We start from the raw sequence: 16020 nt of genomic DNA, 5'->3' as shown, positions 1-16020 counted from the left end.
GGCAAGAATACCACGTTTATTATCCCTGTCCCCCCAAAATGTCTCACTTTTCGCAGGGAGAGACTGAGACCTAGAGAGACAGAGATTCAGGCCACTCAGCCAGTGCGCAGGAGAGCTGAGATGAAAACCCAGGTCCCCTGAATCCCAGGCTGCTGCCCTTCTGCTGTAGCAGTGCTTTAGTAATGCTCCCCAAATCCCAGGTGGGCTGGGCAAAAAAAAGCACAACTCGAAACAAGTTTCCTTTCACGCTACAGGAGAGGTGTGGGGAGTTGGGGTGTTACAGGAAGGGCACCTGGCGGGAGAATCCTCTTCCCTCCCCGTTCCTTGGGGCCCGATGGCAAACGGAAGGAGGAGTTTTTATACTTTTGGCAGCAGCCCCCGCACACAGGAGAAGTTCTGGTGGGTCCTCTATGGAGAGGGCCCCTGGTATGGCAGAAACCCAGGCCTCTGGGCCAAAAAGCGGAGGGCAGACTTAGGAACCTGCTCCTGACCTTCACGGAGCTCCACCTGCCCAGGATCCTCCATGCCTATATGTCTCTCTAGGCCACCCCCAGTCGGGGTAGCTTCCTCTGGGGAGGGGGTCCTGATGTTCAGGAAGGCCTCTGGTGAGGAGCCTGAAGGACGAAGGCCTGTTTGGGGCCCAGTCATGGGAAGATACTGAAGACCCCAGAGCTGACTCCCTTGTTGGTCCAGACCCCGCACCCCCAGCCCTCCCACCTGCTTGGAGAACACGGCTCTGTGGCGGGGGAGGAGAAAGCCAATGCTAGTGATGGCAGCCTTGAGATGGTGCAAGCACTGTCCTTTTCTTTTGATTTTCTGCCTAAACCAGAAATGTGCTTTTCCCATAATTTGCATGGATGCTGTCATGTAACTTTTTTTTGCCGCTTCTCACATTTCCAACAGTTACAGTATTTGTGTACCACACCCTCCCCCCCCCCCCCGTAGGATATTGAGACATCACGGTGGGACTGGATGTTGGGAGCCTCACCTTCCCTCTGCAGTCTCCCTGCCAGTCACATTTAAGGCCTCGAATGCTGGGAAGCAGGGATTTCACCATCTCAGGACACACCTGCCTCACCTCCCTCCCTGCAGAGCATGTTCTACCTCTCAACAAGAGAGTGTGGCCTTTGTCAAGACCACTGTCATCATGGTGCTCACAGCCTGGTGGCAGGGATGAACCAGGAACCAAAGGTCCTTCAGTGTGGAAGGAGCATTGGAGGCGGAGGTGTATAACCATGTGCATGGCATGGGCAGTGGACTGAGGGAGAGTGTTAAGGCAGGACCATGCTGGGATGACAACAGGTCTGATGCCTGGATAAGGAGTTTGGCTTTTAAGGTCTAGGTAGTAGGGAGCCATTGAAGATTTTGGAGCAGGGGAGTTATTTCATCAGAGTTGCATCCTAGGAAAATTAGGCAACAGTGTGTAAGGTGGATTGGAGAGAGAACTGAAAAGAGCAGACATTACAGGGAAGGAGATAAACCAGTGGGCCCACTTCAGAAATCCTGCCAGCTCTAGAGTGAATAAAGCCCTTGACTCAAAATAGATGGCCTAGAAGTCTGTCTGAGAGTCTAAAAACCCCAGGAGATTACACTTTTGGGCCAAGCAGCTTTCTCTAAAAGGCTCCTGTCAATATGTACATAGATGACCCGCAAGGAGAAATGGACTAACCCAATGTCTCCCAGTCCTCCTTGGAAGGCTTTTGTTTACTTGATTAATTGGCCAAAGCAAGCAGGGTCCTGAAATAGGGGACACGAGACAAGTACGTCTTGATTGGGATGGAGGGAGAGAAAGAACACAGCCAGAGGCCAGGGCAGAAAGGACCACAGCAGAGGAGCTTGTGTGGCGCACGTGTGTGTGTGTGTGTGTTGCACGTGCAAGCATATACATGTGTATGTTGGGGACAGTCACTGGAAAATAGGGAACACCCTGTGGTGGAGCAGGCAGCACTTTGGATGAAGGACATCCATGTTTAGGAGCATGAGACCCCCTCCCGCCCCACAGTGGTACCCAGAGCTCTGAGCCTGCATAAACTCGTTCTGGTTCTGTCCCTGCCAAGTGGTGTGACCAGGGGCAAGTGTCCTCATTTAGTTGGTTTCTCTGGGTAACGCTAATTAAGATAATGTCTGTGCAAGTGTTGGGGGTTGTGCAAATGTGAGTTGGGGGCAAAGCCTCCTTCAGGCCCAGGAGCCTGGAACACGGGGAGTCTGATCCCTGCCCGGGACTTTGGGGAGAAGGACTACAATACCTATTTATAATGACTCTCTCTTTTAATATTAACTCCCAGCCATAGAAGAGAGACCCAAGAAGATTGTAAGCAACCTAATCAGATGGTCTGGGATGCATGGGACAGCATGCAGTGAGGGAAAGTGATGATAGGGGTGGCCCATGAAAAAACATCTTTCATACTGAGGCTTGGGATTCCAGCAGTAAATCACCCATCTGCTGGGTTCAGCATTAGCCACTGCCCTGGGTTCTCCTTTACATGCTCATCACCTAATGTGACTTCTGTCTTCCTATTTGCTTTACCTGTGGTTTCTACAAATGAGCCTGTATTAAATGTGCATGATAATGTTATTAATTTTGTTTGGGGAGACAGTCTCACTTTGCTGCCCAGGCTGGAGTGCAGATGTGCGGTCTCGGCTCACTTCAACCTCCGTCTCCTGGGTTCAAGCAATTCTCATGCCTCAGGCTCCCAAGTAGCTGGGATTACAGGCACGTGTCACCACATCCAGCTAATTTTTGTATTTTTAGTAGAGCTAGGATTTTGCCATGTTGCCCAGGCTTGTCTCACACTCCTGAGGTCAGGTGATCCTCCCGCCTTGGCCTCCCAAAGTGCTGGGATTACAGGCGTGAGCCACCACGCCAGGCCGATAATGTTTTTAATTGCTCACCCTCCCCAACAGGAGACAAGACTAACCTTCAGCTGCTAACTCTTAGAATGCACAAGTGTTTCAGGTGCTCCAGGAGGCAGGAGGCCCAGGCCCCAGCAGGCTACGGAGCCTCTAGGGTAGTGGTTCCCAGTCTTTGCTGCTCATTGAAATCAGTCAGGGAAACATGCTAAAAATACCAGTGCCTGGCTCCTGCCTCTCAGATATTGGGATTAAATTGATATTTAATTGTTTTATTAATTAATCACTTTATTTTATTGATAATTTAACTGATAATTAAGTTGATATTGCTCATTGGGTATTGGGATTATTTAAACTCCCAGGTGATGCTAAAATGTAGCCCAGTTTGGCAAGCTCTAGGCGGGGGAGAGAGACTGGGTGAGAAAAAGAGTAGGAAGGGAGGGTCTCCAAGAACAAATCTAAGGGACTTCACGACTGAGCTGCCACTGACCCGTTGTGGGAACCACACTAGAAATGTTGAGCTTCTACTTCTGATTTTTTCTTTTTCTATTTTTTTTTTTTTTTTTGAGACGGAGTTTCACTTCTGCTGCCCAGGCTGGAGTGCAATGGCACAACTTCGGCTCACCGCAACCTCCGCCTCCCAGGTTCAAGCAATTCTCCTGCCTCAGCCTCCTGAGTAGCTGGGATTACAGGCATGCGCCACCACACCCAGCTAATTTTGTATTTTTAGTAGAGACGGGGTTTCTCCATGTTGGCCAGGCTGGTCTCAAACTCTCGACCTCAGGTGATCTGCCCGCCTCAGCCTCCCAAAGTGCTGGGATTACAGGAGTGAGCCACCGCGCCCGGCCTCCTGCACTGATTTCTAACGACTTTCCTCCCTGGTTTACTTGGTGTCTCATCTACATCCTGAAACAGAAGCCAGCATAGCAGAGATGCCTTAGAGGCAGACAGCCAAGTGCAGGTGATAGCTCCTCACTTCCCAGCTGAGTCACCTTGGACAAGTCGCCTCCAAGAGCTCAGTGTCTCATCCATAAAATGAACTGTTACCAGAGGGTTGTAAGGATTTAATAAAACCTTATAGGGTTGTTACAAGGATTAAATTTTAAAATGTCTATAAATTGCTTAACATGGCCAGGTGTAGTGGCTTATGCCTGTAATCCCAGCAATTTGGGAGGTCGAGGCAGGTGGATCACCTAAGATCAGGAGTTCGAGACCAGCCTGACCAGCATGGTGAAACCCCATATCTACTGAAAAAAATTAGCTGGGCACTGTGGCACATGCCTGTAATCCCAGCTACTTGGGAGGCTGAGGCAGGAGAATCGCTTGAACCCAAGAGGTGGAGGTTGCCGTGAGCCGAGATCGCACCATTGCACTCCAGCCTGGGCAACAAGAGCGAAACTCCATCTCAAAAAAAAAAAAAAAAATGAAAAAATTGCTTAACACAAGGCCTGGCACTTTGCAATCACTCATCAAATAGTCTTTGATTATCACTATTGTCTTCTTCATGGTAGTTCTGGCATTGCCATCCCACATCTTTTTCATGTGGACTCAATGTGGATTCCTGTGTTCTGTGCTGGTACATCAGAAGCATGGCACTCTGTGGTTGCAGGTATGTCTTGCTTCATAAAGTAAAAAGGGGAACCATGAAAAAGTAGTAAGGGTATCAGACCAGGGTCTGGGAATCTGGGAAGCCCAGAGAAGCCAGGGGTTATGTTCAAGGTCACTGGGTCAGTAAGTGCCAGAACTGGGTGTGGAAATCCTGCCTCCTGCTCAGTCTGTTATTTCTGCCTCGCTAAGCTGATTCTCTAGGTAAGAAAACATTTTGCTTCCATGTACAAAATTCAGCTCTGCAGTGATGGGAGAATCTAGGAAACTGAAGCTGCAATGCAGGTTGGTTTGAAACTGTCTCATCCCCAGTCAGTTCATTGGGTTCAAAAAAATCCTGGACAGGGGCTGAGAGCACCCACCACTCCCCTGGACAGCCTGCTGGGTGAGCTACACCCACGGACTCACCATGCCGCCAGCCTTTCCAAGGGAGGGCCCAGCCATGGCTGCCTGAGTGCATGCCACACACACACACACACTGAAATGCACTTTCAATTAATTATATAATTTTATTTAATTTCAAAGATGTGTTTTCCCTGGTCTTATTCTGTTTTATGTTGCTGTAACAGAAACCACAGACTTGGCAATTTACAATACACAGAAATGTATTCGGCTTACGGTTCTGGAAGCTGGGAAGTCAAAGAGCATGATGCAGGTATCTGGCAAGGGCCTTCCTGCTGTGACATCCCATGGCAGAAGGTAGAAGGGCAAGAGAGATAGAGCAAGAGAAGACCAAACTCACTTTTATAACAAACCCACTCACAATAACTAACCCACTCCCAAGATAAAGACATTAATCCATGCGTGAGGGCTGTGCCTAATCTGACCTAATCATCTCTTATAACCACTTCCCAACACTGTAGCATTGGAGACTAAGTTTCCAACACGTGAACTTTGAGGAACATATTCAAGCCATAGCACCCTCCAAACCATCCATGTGGTAACAAGGGTGTAGAGAAACCTGTATGAACAAATACATTTATGTTGCACAAAAGCTTTCAAAACATGTAAATCTGGTAGGCACCAGTCTGCATATTATTCTTTAAGACCTGTTTGCTTGAAACCAGAGAGGAGTATTTTTCAATCAAGGCTATGGGAGGTGTGTTTTTTGTAATAATATCTGTTTTTTAATAACAATTTTATATGTTTGTTAGAATTGGAAGCTGCTAGTAATATCCAACTATTCACATGTTGTCACTATTAGCATTTTGATGTATGTTCTTGTAGATTGGTTTTTTTAAAAATAGATAGGGATCCTTTTATATATACAGGTTGAGCATCCTAAATCCAAAAACCCAAAATCCAAAATGCTCCAAAATCTGAAACATATTGATCACCGACATGATGCTCAAAGTAAATGCTCTTAGATTTTGGATTTTCGGATCTGGGATGCTCAACCAGTAAGTAAAATGCAAATATTTCAAAATCTGAAAAAAACAATCAAAATCTGAAACACTTCTGGTCCCAGCACTTTGGATATGGGATACTCAACCTGTATAGAGCTTGATTCTGTTTTACTAAGTGTAGATCTTTAGCAATGCTCATGCCACTAAATATTCTTTGAATATATGATTTTAAATGACCTCAGAATATTCAATTATATGGGTGTACTGTAATTTATTTTGACAATGTCCCCATTGTTGTCCCTATGATAAATAACATGGTGGTGACTGTTTTAGTGTGCTTCTCTGTTGATTTCCCTGGGGTATATTCCCAAAGCAGAATTATTGGTCAAAGGTCATGAACCTTTTAAAAGTGTTGGAGAGGTTCCGTCAAGTGGATCTCCGGAGAAGTTGCCCTACTTGACACTCCCACTCATCCTGGAGCAGGGCATCCATGCCCCTCTCCTGGGGCTGGTGATCAGGTTATATCTAAAAGACACCCTATCTGCCAATAACTCTGTCTGTTGGCATTGGCACTCAGGGTATATTTGAGATAAAATCTGATCCCCAGCCCTGGGCTCTTCCTTGGGAAGACTCAGAGTGCACAACCGCTGCCATTCAACATTGGACATGGAAGGGCTGTCCCAGCAAAGAAGGGCTGGACTTGTTCTGTGAGCCCTCCAGGATAACACCCACAAAAACAGGGTGAAGATCTCCCTAAGGGTTATAAATTCCAAATAATAGGTCTCTTCCTCCACACCCCACCCCAGGCAGCAAGGTCTCTGCCCCAGCTCTGTTGGGACTGAAATTCTCTGAGGTTGGAGGACCAGATGGCAGGTTAGAGCCCTGGACTTCTGAGAACCCTACCCCTGGGATAATTCTGTGAGTCGACCGTCTATACAGTCATTGTACAGTCATGAAACATTGAAAAATCTTGACTCCAGAGAAGCTCACTAAATCTCTGTTTTCTTAGTTGTAAAATCGGCTTGTGATGAGCATTAAATTTGATTATATTTGTAAATCAATACAAATGTGTTTATATTAATATGCTATTATATTATCAATAGGCATGTGTTAGTGTTGGTGTTAGTGTATTAGTATGAAGCATGAGAAAACAGTATTGTGTAGCAGTTAGGAACCAGGCTTTAGCAACAGAACCAAGTTTGGTCTCTGGTCACACTCCCTATACAGAAACAGTAACTTGTACAACAGATGCATGTGTGGAGCTTGGGGAGAAAATTGCTCACATTTAAAAAATTTACAATCAGCTTCCTTTACAACATTTGGCAGAGGCATTTTGTTTTTTCTTTAATTTTTATGTTTGTTAAAGTAATAAATGTGCAGAGGTCAGAAGGTCTGATAATACTCTCACTGCAAAGTGATGTGCTGGGGTTGGCTTGTGCTGGCTCATGAGAGCCTATTGGTAAAATTTTTAGGAATTTAGGAGTTTTGCAAGCTGGTTGTTAAACAGAGCCATTATCATAAATTACATTGAATAAACTTACAATTAAGTTATAGTAAAAGCAGAAGTACTAAATATTAAAAATGTATTACTTCCCAATTATTTCACTATTATCTGTGTTTTTGAGGTTATCTGTGCCTATTACATTTGCATAGTGGAAATATTCTATAATAGTGTGCTGAGAGCCTCTTCTATCTCCGTATTTGGTGACATTAGCCTGAAATCAGTGATTGTGGGAATATTTACACCACTAAAATTGGCAAACGCTATGAATCAGGGCCTTTTTAAATCTGGAAACCCAGTTGTTAAGCATCTACAACCCACTACTGCCTAGAGCCACAACCCCTGTCCTGTCTTGTGACACCGCTGCATTTCCTACTCTGGTTTTAGCTGTTTCTTTATGCACTTACCCCATATTTCTTAATTACATGCTTTTACCACCGCGTCTTGATTTTCAAATATTAGACATGGCCTATTGGCTCCCTATTATGGAAAATGAGGCTCTAGCTTTTTTCCAGCTCTGTCTCTCTTCTTACTACACACACATACACACTTTCCTTGCCTCTGTCTTCCAAGTACAGCATAGCACAATTCTTGCTTAAGATATAAATATTTGGCCAGGCACGGTGGCTCAAGCCTATAATCCCAGCACTTTGGGAGGCCTAGACGGGCGGATCATGAGGTCAGGAGATCGAGACCATCTTGGCTAACACGGTGAAACCCCGTCTCTACTAAAAAGTACAAAAAACTAGCCAGGCGAGGTGGCGGCGCCTGTAGTCCCAGCTACTGGGGAGGCTGAGGCAGGAGAATGGCATAAACCTGGGAGGCGGAGCTTGCAGTGAGCTGAGATCCGGCCACTGCACTCCAGCCTGGGAGACAGAGCGAGACTCCGTCTCAAAAAAAAAAAAAGATATAAATATCTTAGTTTTTACATTATTACAATCATGTAAATATTGTACATAAAGCATTAAGCACTGTGATCACATTAGTTTTCTTTTTTTTTTTTTTTTTTTTTTTTTGAGACGGAGTCTCACTCAGTTATCCAGGCTGGAAGAGACTGGCATGATCATGACTTATTGTAGCCTAGGCCTCCTGGGCTCAAGTGATCTTCCCACCTCAGCCTCCCAAGTAGCTGGGACTATAGGTGTGTGCCACTACGCCCAGCTAACTTTTTTGCTGTATTTTTTGTAGAGGTGAAATTTTGCCATGTTTCCAGGCTGGTCTCGAACTCCTGGGCTTAAACGATCCACCTGCCTCAGCCTCCCAAAGTGCTGGGATTACAGGTGTGAGCCACTGTGCCCAGCCTACGTTAGCTTTCTCAGACAACATTTTTTCTTGGAGGTAATAATTGCATTTTTAAATTTGCTTGATGTCTCTATAGAAAAGTGGTTTTCAAACTTTTTTTTTAAGCAATGGAGCTCATCAGTCTCTAGAAAGACTTGTCTCCTTCCTGAGTGCAGGACTGTGGCCACTCCCCCTTCTAAATAGGCTCCTCTATGTTCAGAATAGGTTCCGGTGATGTTGCCTAACCTGCCCCTCCTGTGTATCACCCATGGGCTGCTGGCTAGAAGCTCCTGTTATCTGATGGCCACCTATTGACTGGTTTGGTGACTCTCAGATTTGCCTGGGCTGGGCTGGCTGCCAAACACTTAATGCAGACAGCCTTGCTCAGGGAGCACTCCAATGCAGCTTTTGAGATCAGACGGAAGGAATGACTCTGGCAGAGAGTAAGGGAGCTGTGGAAGCAGATGATACAGGGCCTATCCGCCCATGAAAAGTCTGAGCTGCAGGAGGGGAGCTGGCCAACAGTGAGTGACCAGTAGGGTTCAAGAACACTCGCTTTTGAGAATCACACCTGTGTGGAAATCCCAGCTGTGCTTTCAGCTGCTTGACCTTGGGCAAGTAGCTTAACCTCTCTGGGCCTTAATTTCCTCATATCTAATTAACAGGGTTGTTTCCAGAGTTAAAGATAATGTGTGTAACCCTAATAAATCTCAGAGTCACATGTGACCCAGCCTCTGCTTAGAGTCTCATTTTTAAAAAATCATCTTCAGCTGAGAGCAATGGCTCACGGCTTTGGAAGGCCAAAGCAGGTGGATCACCTGAGGTCAGGAGTTCAAGACCAGCCTGGCCAATACACAGAAACCCCATCTCTACTAAAAATATAAAAATTAGCTGGGCGTGATGGTCGATGCCTGTAGTCCCAGCTACTCAGGAGGCTGAGACAGGAGAATCGCTTAAACCCGGGAGGTGGAGGTTTCAGTGAGCCAAGATCACGCCACTGCACTCCAGCCTAGGCGACAGAATGAGACTCTGTCTCAAAAAATAAATAAGTAAATAAAAGTTAATGTTAAAATTTAAAAACTTTCTTTTTTATTTTATTTTTTTTTGAGACAGAGTCTCACTCTGTCACCCAGGCTGGAGCTCAGTGGTGCGATCTCAGCTCCCTGCAATCCTCGCCTCCCAGGTTCAAGCGATTCTTGCGGCTCAGCCTCCCGAGTAGCTGGGATTACAGGTGCCCACCGCCACGCCTGGCTAATTTTTGTATTTTTAGTAGAGACTGGATTTCTCCATGTTGGCCAGGCTGGTCTCAAACTCCTGACTTCAGGTGATCCATCTGCCTCAGCCTCTCAAAGTACTGGGATTACAGGAATGAGCCACCGTGCCTGGCCTAAAAAATTATATTCTAACAGCCCAAAAGTAATTTAAAATATATGCCAAACCTGATTACATCTTTCATAGAATATTGAAAGAGTATTCAATATTCATAGAATATTCAGTATTCATACAATATTGATATCATAACTGATATCAACACTCTCCAAATCCTTTTTCTCTATCCTCTAATTTTCCACAACATACAACATCAGTGAAGTTCTCCTGGGTCCAGCCTCTGAGGCTTTTTTCCCCTCTCTTTCTCTGCCTCATTCTGCATGTTCCTTACCACTGCCATTTTCTCCAGTCCTGTTTTTTCCTCTACCCATCCTGCCATGGCTCTGTTGCAAAAGATCAAACGATCTGGAAAAGAGCCGATAGAGATGCAGGCAGGAAGTGGTGGGGAAGAGGTCATGGCAGGACACACACTCTGAAATAACTCTTCTTCATCTCACTGGGAAGTGCTAGGCATGTGCAGTAGCAAGGACTTGGCAGAAATTGGTTCTCTTCCTCCTTCTTATTCTGATGAGGAATCTGAAGGAGAGAGCGGTATGACCTCCTAGACCTCCCTCTTTTCTGACCACCTACCCACTGTTAGCAGATGGACAGTAACTGGAGAAACCTCCTTGCTTCCTCTCCTTCAAACTCCCCAAAAAAGTAGCAATGAAAAAGACCTGAGAGATGGAAGCATAGCTTCTGCCTATTCCCCCTCCCTTCTCTGCCACCTTTGTAGCCGCTAAACATGGAACAGCTCTTCCACACCCATCCACACCGCTTGTTCCATCCTTTTGTGGACTCACCCCCTCCCAGGAAGTCATGGACTGAGCACCTACTGGGTACCAGGCCTGTAAGGGGCTGGAGATTCAGAGACGAGGATGACACAGACTCTGTCCTCAGTTGCTCACAGGCAAACAGAACCAAACTGCAAATCAGATCTGGTTGTGGTTTTGTTTGTTTGTTTTGAGACAGAGTCTCGCTCTGTCACCCAGGCTGGAGTGCAGTGGCACATTCTCGGCTCACTGCAACCTCCACCTCCTGGGTTCAAGCGATTCTCCTGTCTCAGCCTCCTGAGTAGCTGGGATTACAGGCGTGTGTCACCACGTCTGGCTAATTTTTGTATTTTTAGTAGAGATGGGGTTTCTCCATATTGGCCAGGCTGGGCCCAAACTCCTGACCTCAGGTATTCTGCCCGCCTTGGCCTCCCAAAGTGCTGGGATTACAGGCGTGAGCCACCGCACTCGGCTTGGTTGTGTTATGGAGGGAAGCACAGAATGCTGTGAGAGCACAGAGGAAGAGATCTTCACCCACTAAGGTATCAGGGAGGACTTTCTGGAGGAGGTGTCATCTAAGCTGTACAATAATAAGTGCTGTCATATATTGAGCATTTACTGATATTCTCTTCACTAAGTGCTTTGCTGTGCATATTGGCTCACATAATCTTCACAACAATGCTAAAAAGTAGACATCATTATTCTCATTTTAGAGAGAGGAAACTGAGGCTCAGAGAAGTTCATTAACTTTCTAAGGCCACAACTTTCACTGCTAAAAGGTGGCAGAACTGTGATGCAAACACAGGCCTGTCTGACTTTGAAGCCTATGCTTTCAACCACAGGGTACTGTATACTGGTGTTGAAGATGTACACTGCACAAGGATGCTCGTTCATATCGTGGAGAGAATGGCTTGTGTAAGAGTGTATAGGCGGACCCAGAGATTCAGGCCTCTCCGCTGACTCCCGGAGCAGCAGGAAAGAGCCTCCTCCTGATCCAAACCTGAGTCTGCCCTGGGGGAAGCAGGGAGTGTGGGCCCCAGGGAGAGTAGGTGCACCCCAGCATCTGGGTGTGCGTGAATGGGGCAGAACGTGGGCCTGTGTGTGTGCCACCAGGGCTACTGCCCGTCAGGCTTTGGTCATTCCAGCTTAACTTTAAACACTTACTTCGTGCAGGGGCACCTTTTTCTCATTTGCAGAGGTGTGTATGAACGAGCAGCAGCCTGCCCCACCACGGCTGTGCGGCCTCCCTGCACCGTTCAGTATTGGGGAGGACACAGCCACAGAGCAATGTGGCCCAGCCTGACTTGGCCCATCAGGGCCCAAAGACAAAAATAAAACACAGGTGATTCCTCCAGGACGTTCCAGTCCAGTTGAGAGGCCCAGAAAAAAGGCACTCCATTCAAGGCCACCCCAGGGCCATCAAACTAATCTCCTTCTCTCTCTCTCTTTCTCCTCTGCAGACAGGCAGGATTGAGCCCAACTACCCCAAGGTCTGCGGCCACCAGGGCAATGTGCTGGATATCAAATGGAACCCCTTCATCGACAACATCATTGCCTCGTGCTCGGAGGACACGTCGGTGAGCGGAGGGGTGCTCCTGGAGGAGGGGGGGCTCAGGCCCTTCCCTGCTTCCTCGGGAGGCCTCTCTTCCTCCCCTCCCCTCCTCCTTCGCCCTTTGCCCTTCTTTTCCTCCTCTTTGTCATCCTTCCAGCGAGCCCTACGATGGGGATGGGATGGGAGCTAGGAAAGAACCAAGGGAAAAAATCTGTGCTGGATTCCACAGATCTGTGTTTTCAGTGTGATTGAGCTTGGAGGTGTTGCTTTTGTAGGTGAGAATTAGAATTTAAAAATTAAGGGTGTGATTCAGCATTCGTCTATGCTCTCTAAAGAAGGGCAAGGGAAAGAATATGAACAAGGAGGGAGGGAGAAAAGGAAGGAACTGGATGGGCGTGAGGAAAGGAGCGCCTGTTCTTTGCAGCCTGGGCAGGGTAAATGTACCCTCTGGTTTGTCCTCTCTGAGTCGTGGTTTCTAGGAAAGGAGACTTAGCTGAGAGAAGAGTCCTGACTTTTCCAAGGACCCACACTGGTGACCCAAAATTTGAACTCCATGTGTCCCAGCATTCAATGAGAAGAGAGAAGAAACAGGAGAAGGGAGATAAGTAAGAGAGATCAGGGAGGAGACAAAGAGAACAGGGAGAGAAGAGATAGGAGAAATGGAGACCGGAGGGAAAGGGGGAAAGAGATAATTTAGAGAAGAGGATAAGGAATCCAGGGAAAGTGGCCTGGGCACAGTGGGTTCATGCCTGTAATCCCAATGCTTTGGGAGGCCAAGGCAGGAGGCTCACTTGAGGCTAGGAGTTTGAGACAGCCTGGGCAACATAGTGAGACCCCCATCTCTACAAAAAAATTGAATTAAAAAAAAAAAAAAACTAGCTGAGTGTGGTGGTGCACACCTGTAGCCCCAGCTACTAGGAAGGCTGAGGTGGGAGAATCACTTGAGCCTGGAAGGTCAAGGCCGCAGTGAGCTGCGATTGCACCACTGCACTCCAACTTGGGTGACAGAATGAGACCCTGTCTCAAAAAAAAAAAAAAGAGTTCGAGCGTGGTGGCACATGCCTATAATCCCAGCACTCTGGGAGGCTGAGGCAGGTGGATCATTTGAGGTCAGAAGTTCAAGACCAGCTTGACCAACATGGTGAAACCCCATCTCTACTAAAAATACAAAAATTAGCCAGGCGTGTTGGCCTACCCCTGTAATCCCAGCTACTCGGAAGGCTGAGGCAGGAGAATCACTTGAACCTGGAAGGCGCAGGTTGCAGTGAGCTGAGATCGTACCACTGCACTCCATGCATTCCAGCCTGGGCGACAGAGCAAGACTGCCTCAAAAAAAAAAAAAAAAAAGAGAGAGAAAGAGAATCCAGGGAAAGTAAAATTTGAAACTGCGTTCTGCCCACTCCTTCCTCAGACTCTACCAACTTTCACCAGTGGAGGTAGGGTCAGAGGTGCTGGCAGTGGCCTTCCAGAGGGAGGGTCCCATACTGTGTTCCACACTGCCCCTGAGCAGCATCTGTACACCAGCTTGGAAGAAAGAGGAGATTTCAGAGCCTCAGCTGAGCTGGTGAGGAGGGCCCTGGTGTTCCCAGATGAAGGAGGATCAGCCTAAGCCCCTGATGTTCCCAGGCAAAGGAAGATCCCAGCCTTTTAGTCAGGCCACAAGCATCCACCTGATGCTCACTGGCAGACCCTGGGTACCAGTCAGATTTTCAGGAATGTTGGAATGGAAAGGAACTTCAGAGTTCATGTCTCCCTGTCTTCCCAGACTGGACTGTGAGCTCTTGGGAGCAGAGACCATAACCTATTTGGTTCTGCACCCCATGCATCCAGCACAGGGCCTGGTACCTAATAAATGCTTAGTAGGTGTTGGGTAGGATCGATGGATGCATGGATGGATGGATGGATGGATGGATGGATGGATGGATGGATGGATGATTGGATGGCTAGATGGATGGATGGATTGTTGGATGGATGGATGGATGGATGGATTGTTGGGTGGATGGATGGGTGGATGGTTGGATGGATGGATGGCTGGATGATGGATGGATGGATGGATGGATGGGTGGATGGATGGATGGATTGATGGATGGATGGATGGATGGATGGATGGATGGATGGATGGATGGATAGATGGATGGATGGGTGGATGGATGGATGGATGGATGGATGGATGGATGGATGGATGGATTATTGGATGGATGACTACGTTGATGGATAGAGAGATGAACGAGTAGATGGATGATGGATAGACGAATGAATGAAATAATGGGTAAGTAAGTAGATGACTGTATGACAAGTGGGTAGGTGGATGAATGAAAGATAAACAAATGAACGAGTAAATTAATATAGTCCATCTAATCAGCTATCCAAAGAAAGAGAGATTCACAGTAAATAGCCTCCATCAGTTCACACGCTGGGGGTGAGGTCAGCTGACACAGTACCTAGTACATGGGAGAGTGGTAAGGAGGTAACTGGAAGAGTGGAGTGTGCTTGACCAGCCCAGGGTCCATCACAGAGGGCTCCTGAGAGTGGCAGCAGTGAAGGCAGGGCCCTTGAGAGCAGAGAGAGCAAGAGCCTGTTATGAAGATGGTCCATCAGTCTTCAGCAGCCCCAAAACCAAATTAGGGACTGTGGTCAGGGGTCAGGACATAGGCAGGCCAGGGCTGCAGAAGGAAGGGCACAGACGCTGGAGCTGGGGGACACAGAGAGATCACCGGTTGCTTCCTGGGCTGGGAAGGAGGCAGATGAGCTGGTGGAGGCTGGAGAGCCCAATGGCCAGCACAAGAGACCTGGGCTCAGTGGGAGAGACGGCAGGTGGAGGTGCTGCCCATCCTTCTCTAATGGGTTCAGGGAGCCCAAGAAGGAATGCGGTGACCACAGCTGGCTCCGTCCCTGCCTGCTGAGGTGCTGGGAGAGTGGCGGGAAGGACTGACCCCAGCTGGTGTTACCAGCCAGCAGGTAGTAGATGCCCCTGGAACTCAGGACTGCTCCTCTACCTACTCTGGGCTGGGCTTTTCACATACATTTAGCTCTTAGAGCCACTCTGTGAGACAGACATTGCCACCCCCAAACTGAGGATTGGTAGGTAGGTCACAAGCCAGGAAGTAGAGGAGCAGGGATTTTACCTGGCCCACTCGCTGCAGAGCCCATGCTCTGCCAAGCTTCCTCGCCACAGACAGCCAATGCCATCTCCCAGCGGCTCCTGTCTTACCCAGAGACCCAGCTAGGATAAGAGATGAGCAGTGCCCGTCTTTTTTTTGTTTTGTTTTGTTTTTTTGTTTTTTTGTTTTTTTTTTTTTTTGAGGCGGAGTCTCGCTCTGTCGCCCAGGCTGGAGCGCAGTGGCGCGATCTCGGCTCACTGCAAGCTCCGCCTCCCGGGTTTACGCCATTCTCCTGCCTCAGCCTCCCGAGTAGTTGGGACTACAGGCGCCGCCACCACGCCCGGCTAATTTTTTGTATTTTTAGTAGAGACGGGGTTTCACTGTGTTAGCCAGGATGGTCTCGATCTCCTGACCTCGTGATCCGCCCGTCTCGGCCTCCCAAAGTGCTGGGATTACAGGCTTGAGCCACCGCGCCCGGCCTAGCAGTGCCCGTCTTGATGTAGGGGGGACAAAGTAGACCAGCGCTCCTGGAATCACTGGCCACCCAGGTTCCTCCTCAGGTCTCAATTTCTCCTGCCTGGCTCAGGGTGAGAAGGATCTGCCCAGTCCTAGCTTGGCATCTTATTTAACCTGATATGTGCCT

At 47.8% G+C, this 16020-nt stretch overlaps 1 protein-coding gene across 3 annotated transcripts in view; it reads left to right on the top strand.

The window, feature by feature from the left end:
* The window catches only part of CORO2B (coronin 2B), a 151377-nt gene that overhangs the window by 106354 nt on the left and 29003 nt on the right, over window positions 1-16020 (top strand). For all 3 annotated transcript variants that reach the window (XM_031668545.1, XM_031668544.1, XM_031668546.1), the window contains exon 3: window positions 12185-12301. In XM_031668545.1, coding sequence (XP_031524405.1) covers window positions 12185-12301 — 117 coding nt within the window. The remainder of the gene's footprint in view (window positions 1-12184; window positions 12302-16020) is intronic.

The sequence above is a fragment of the Papio anubis genome, chromosome 7, assembly GCF_008728515.1.
Source record: "Papio anubis isolate 15944 chromosome 7, Panubis1.0, whole genome shotgun sequence".
NCBI classification, from domain to species: Eukaryota; Metazoa; Chordata; class Mammalia; order Primates; family Cercopithecidae; genus Papio; species Papio anubis.
This window is presented reverse-complemented; position numbering and strand designations above follow the sequence as displayed.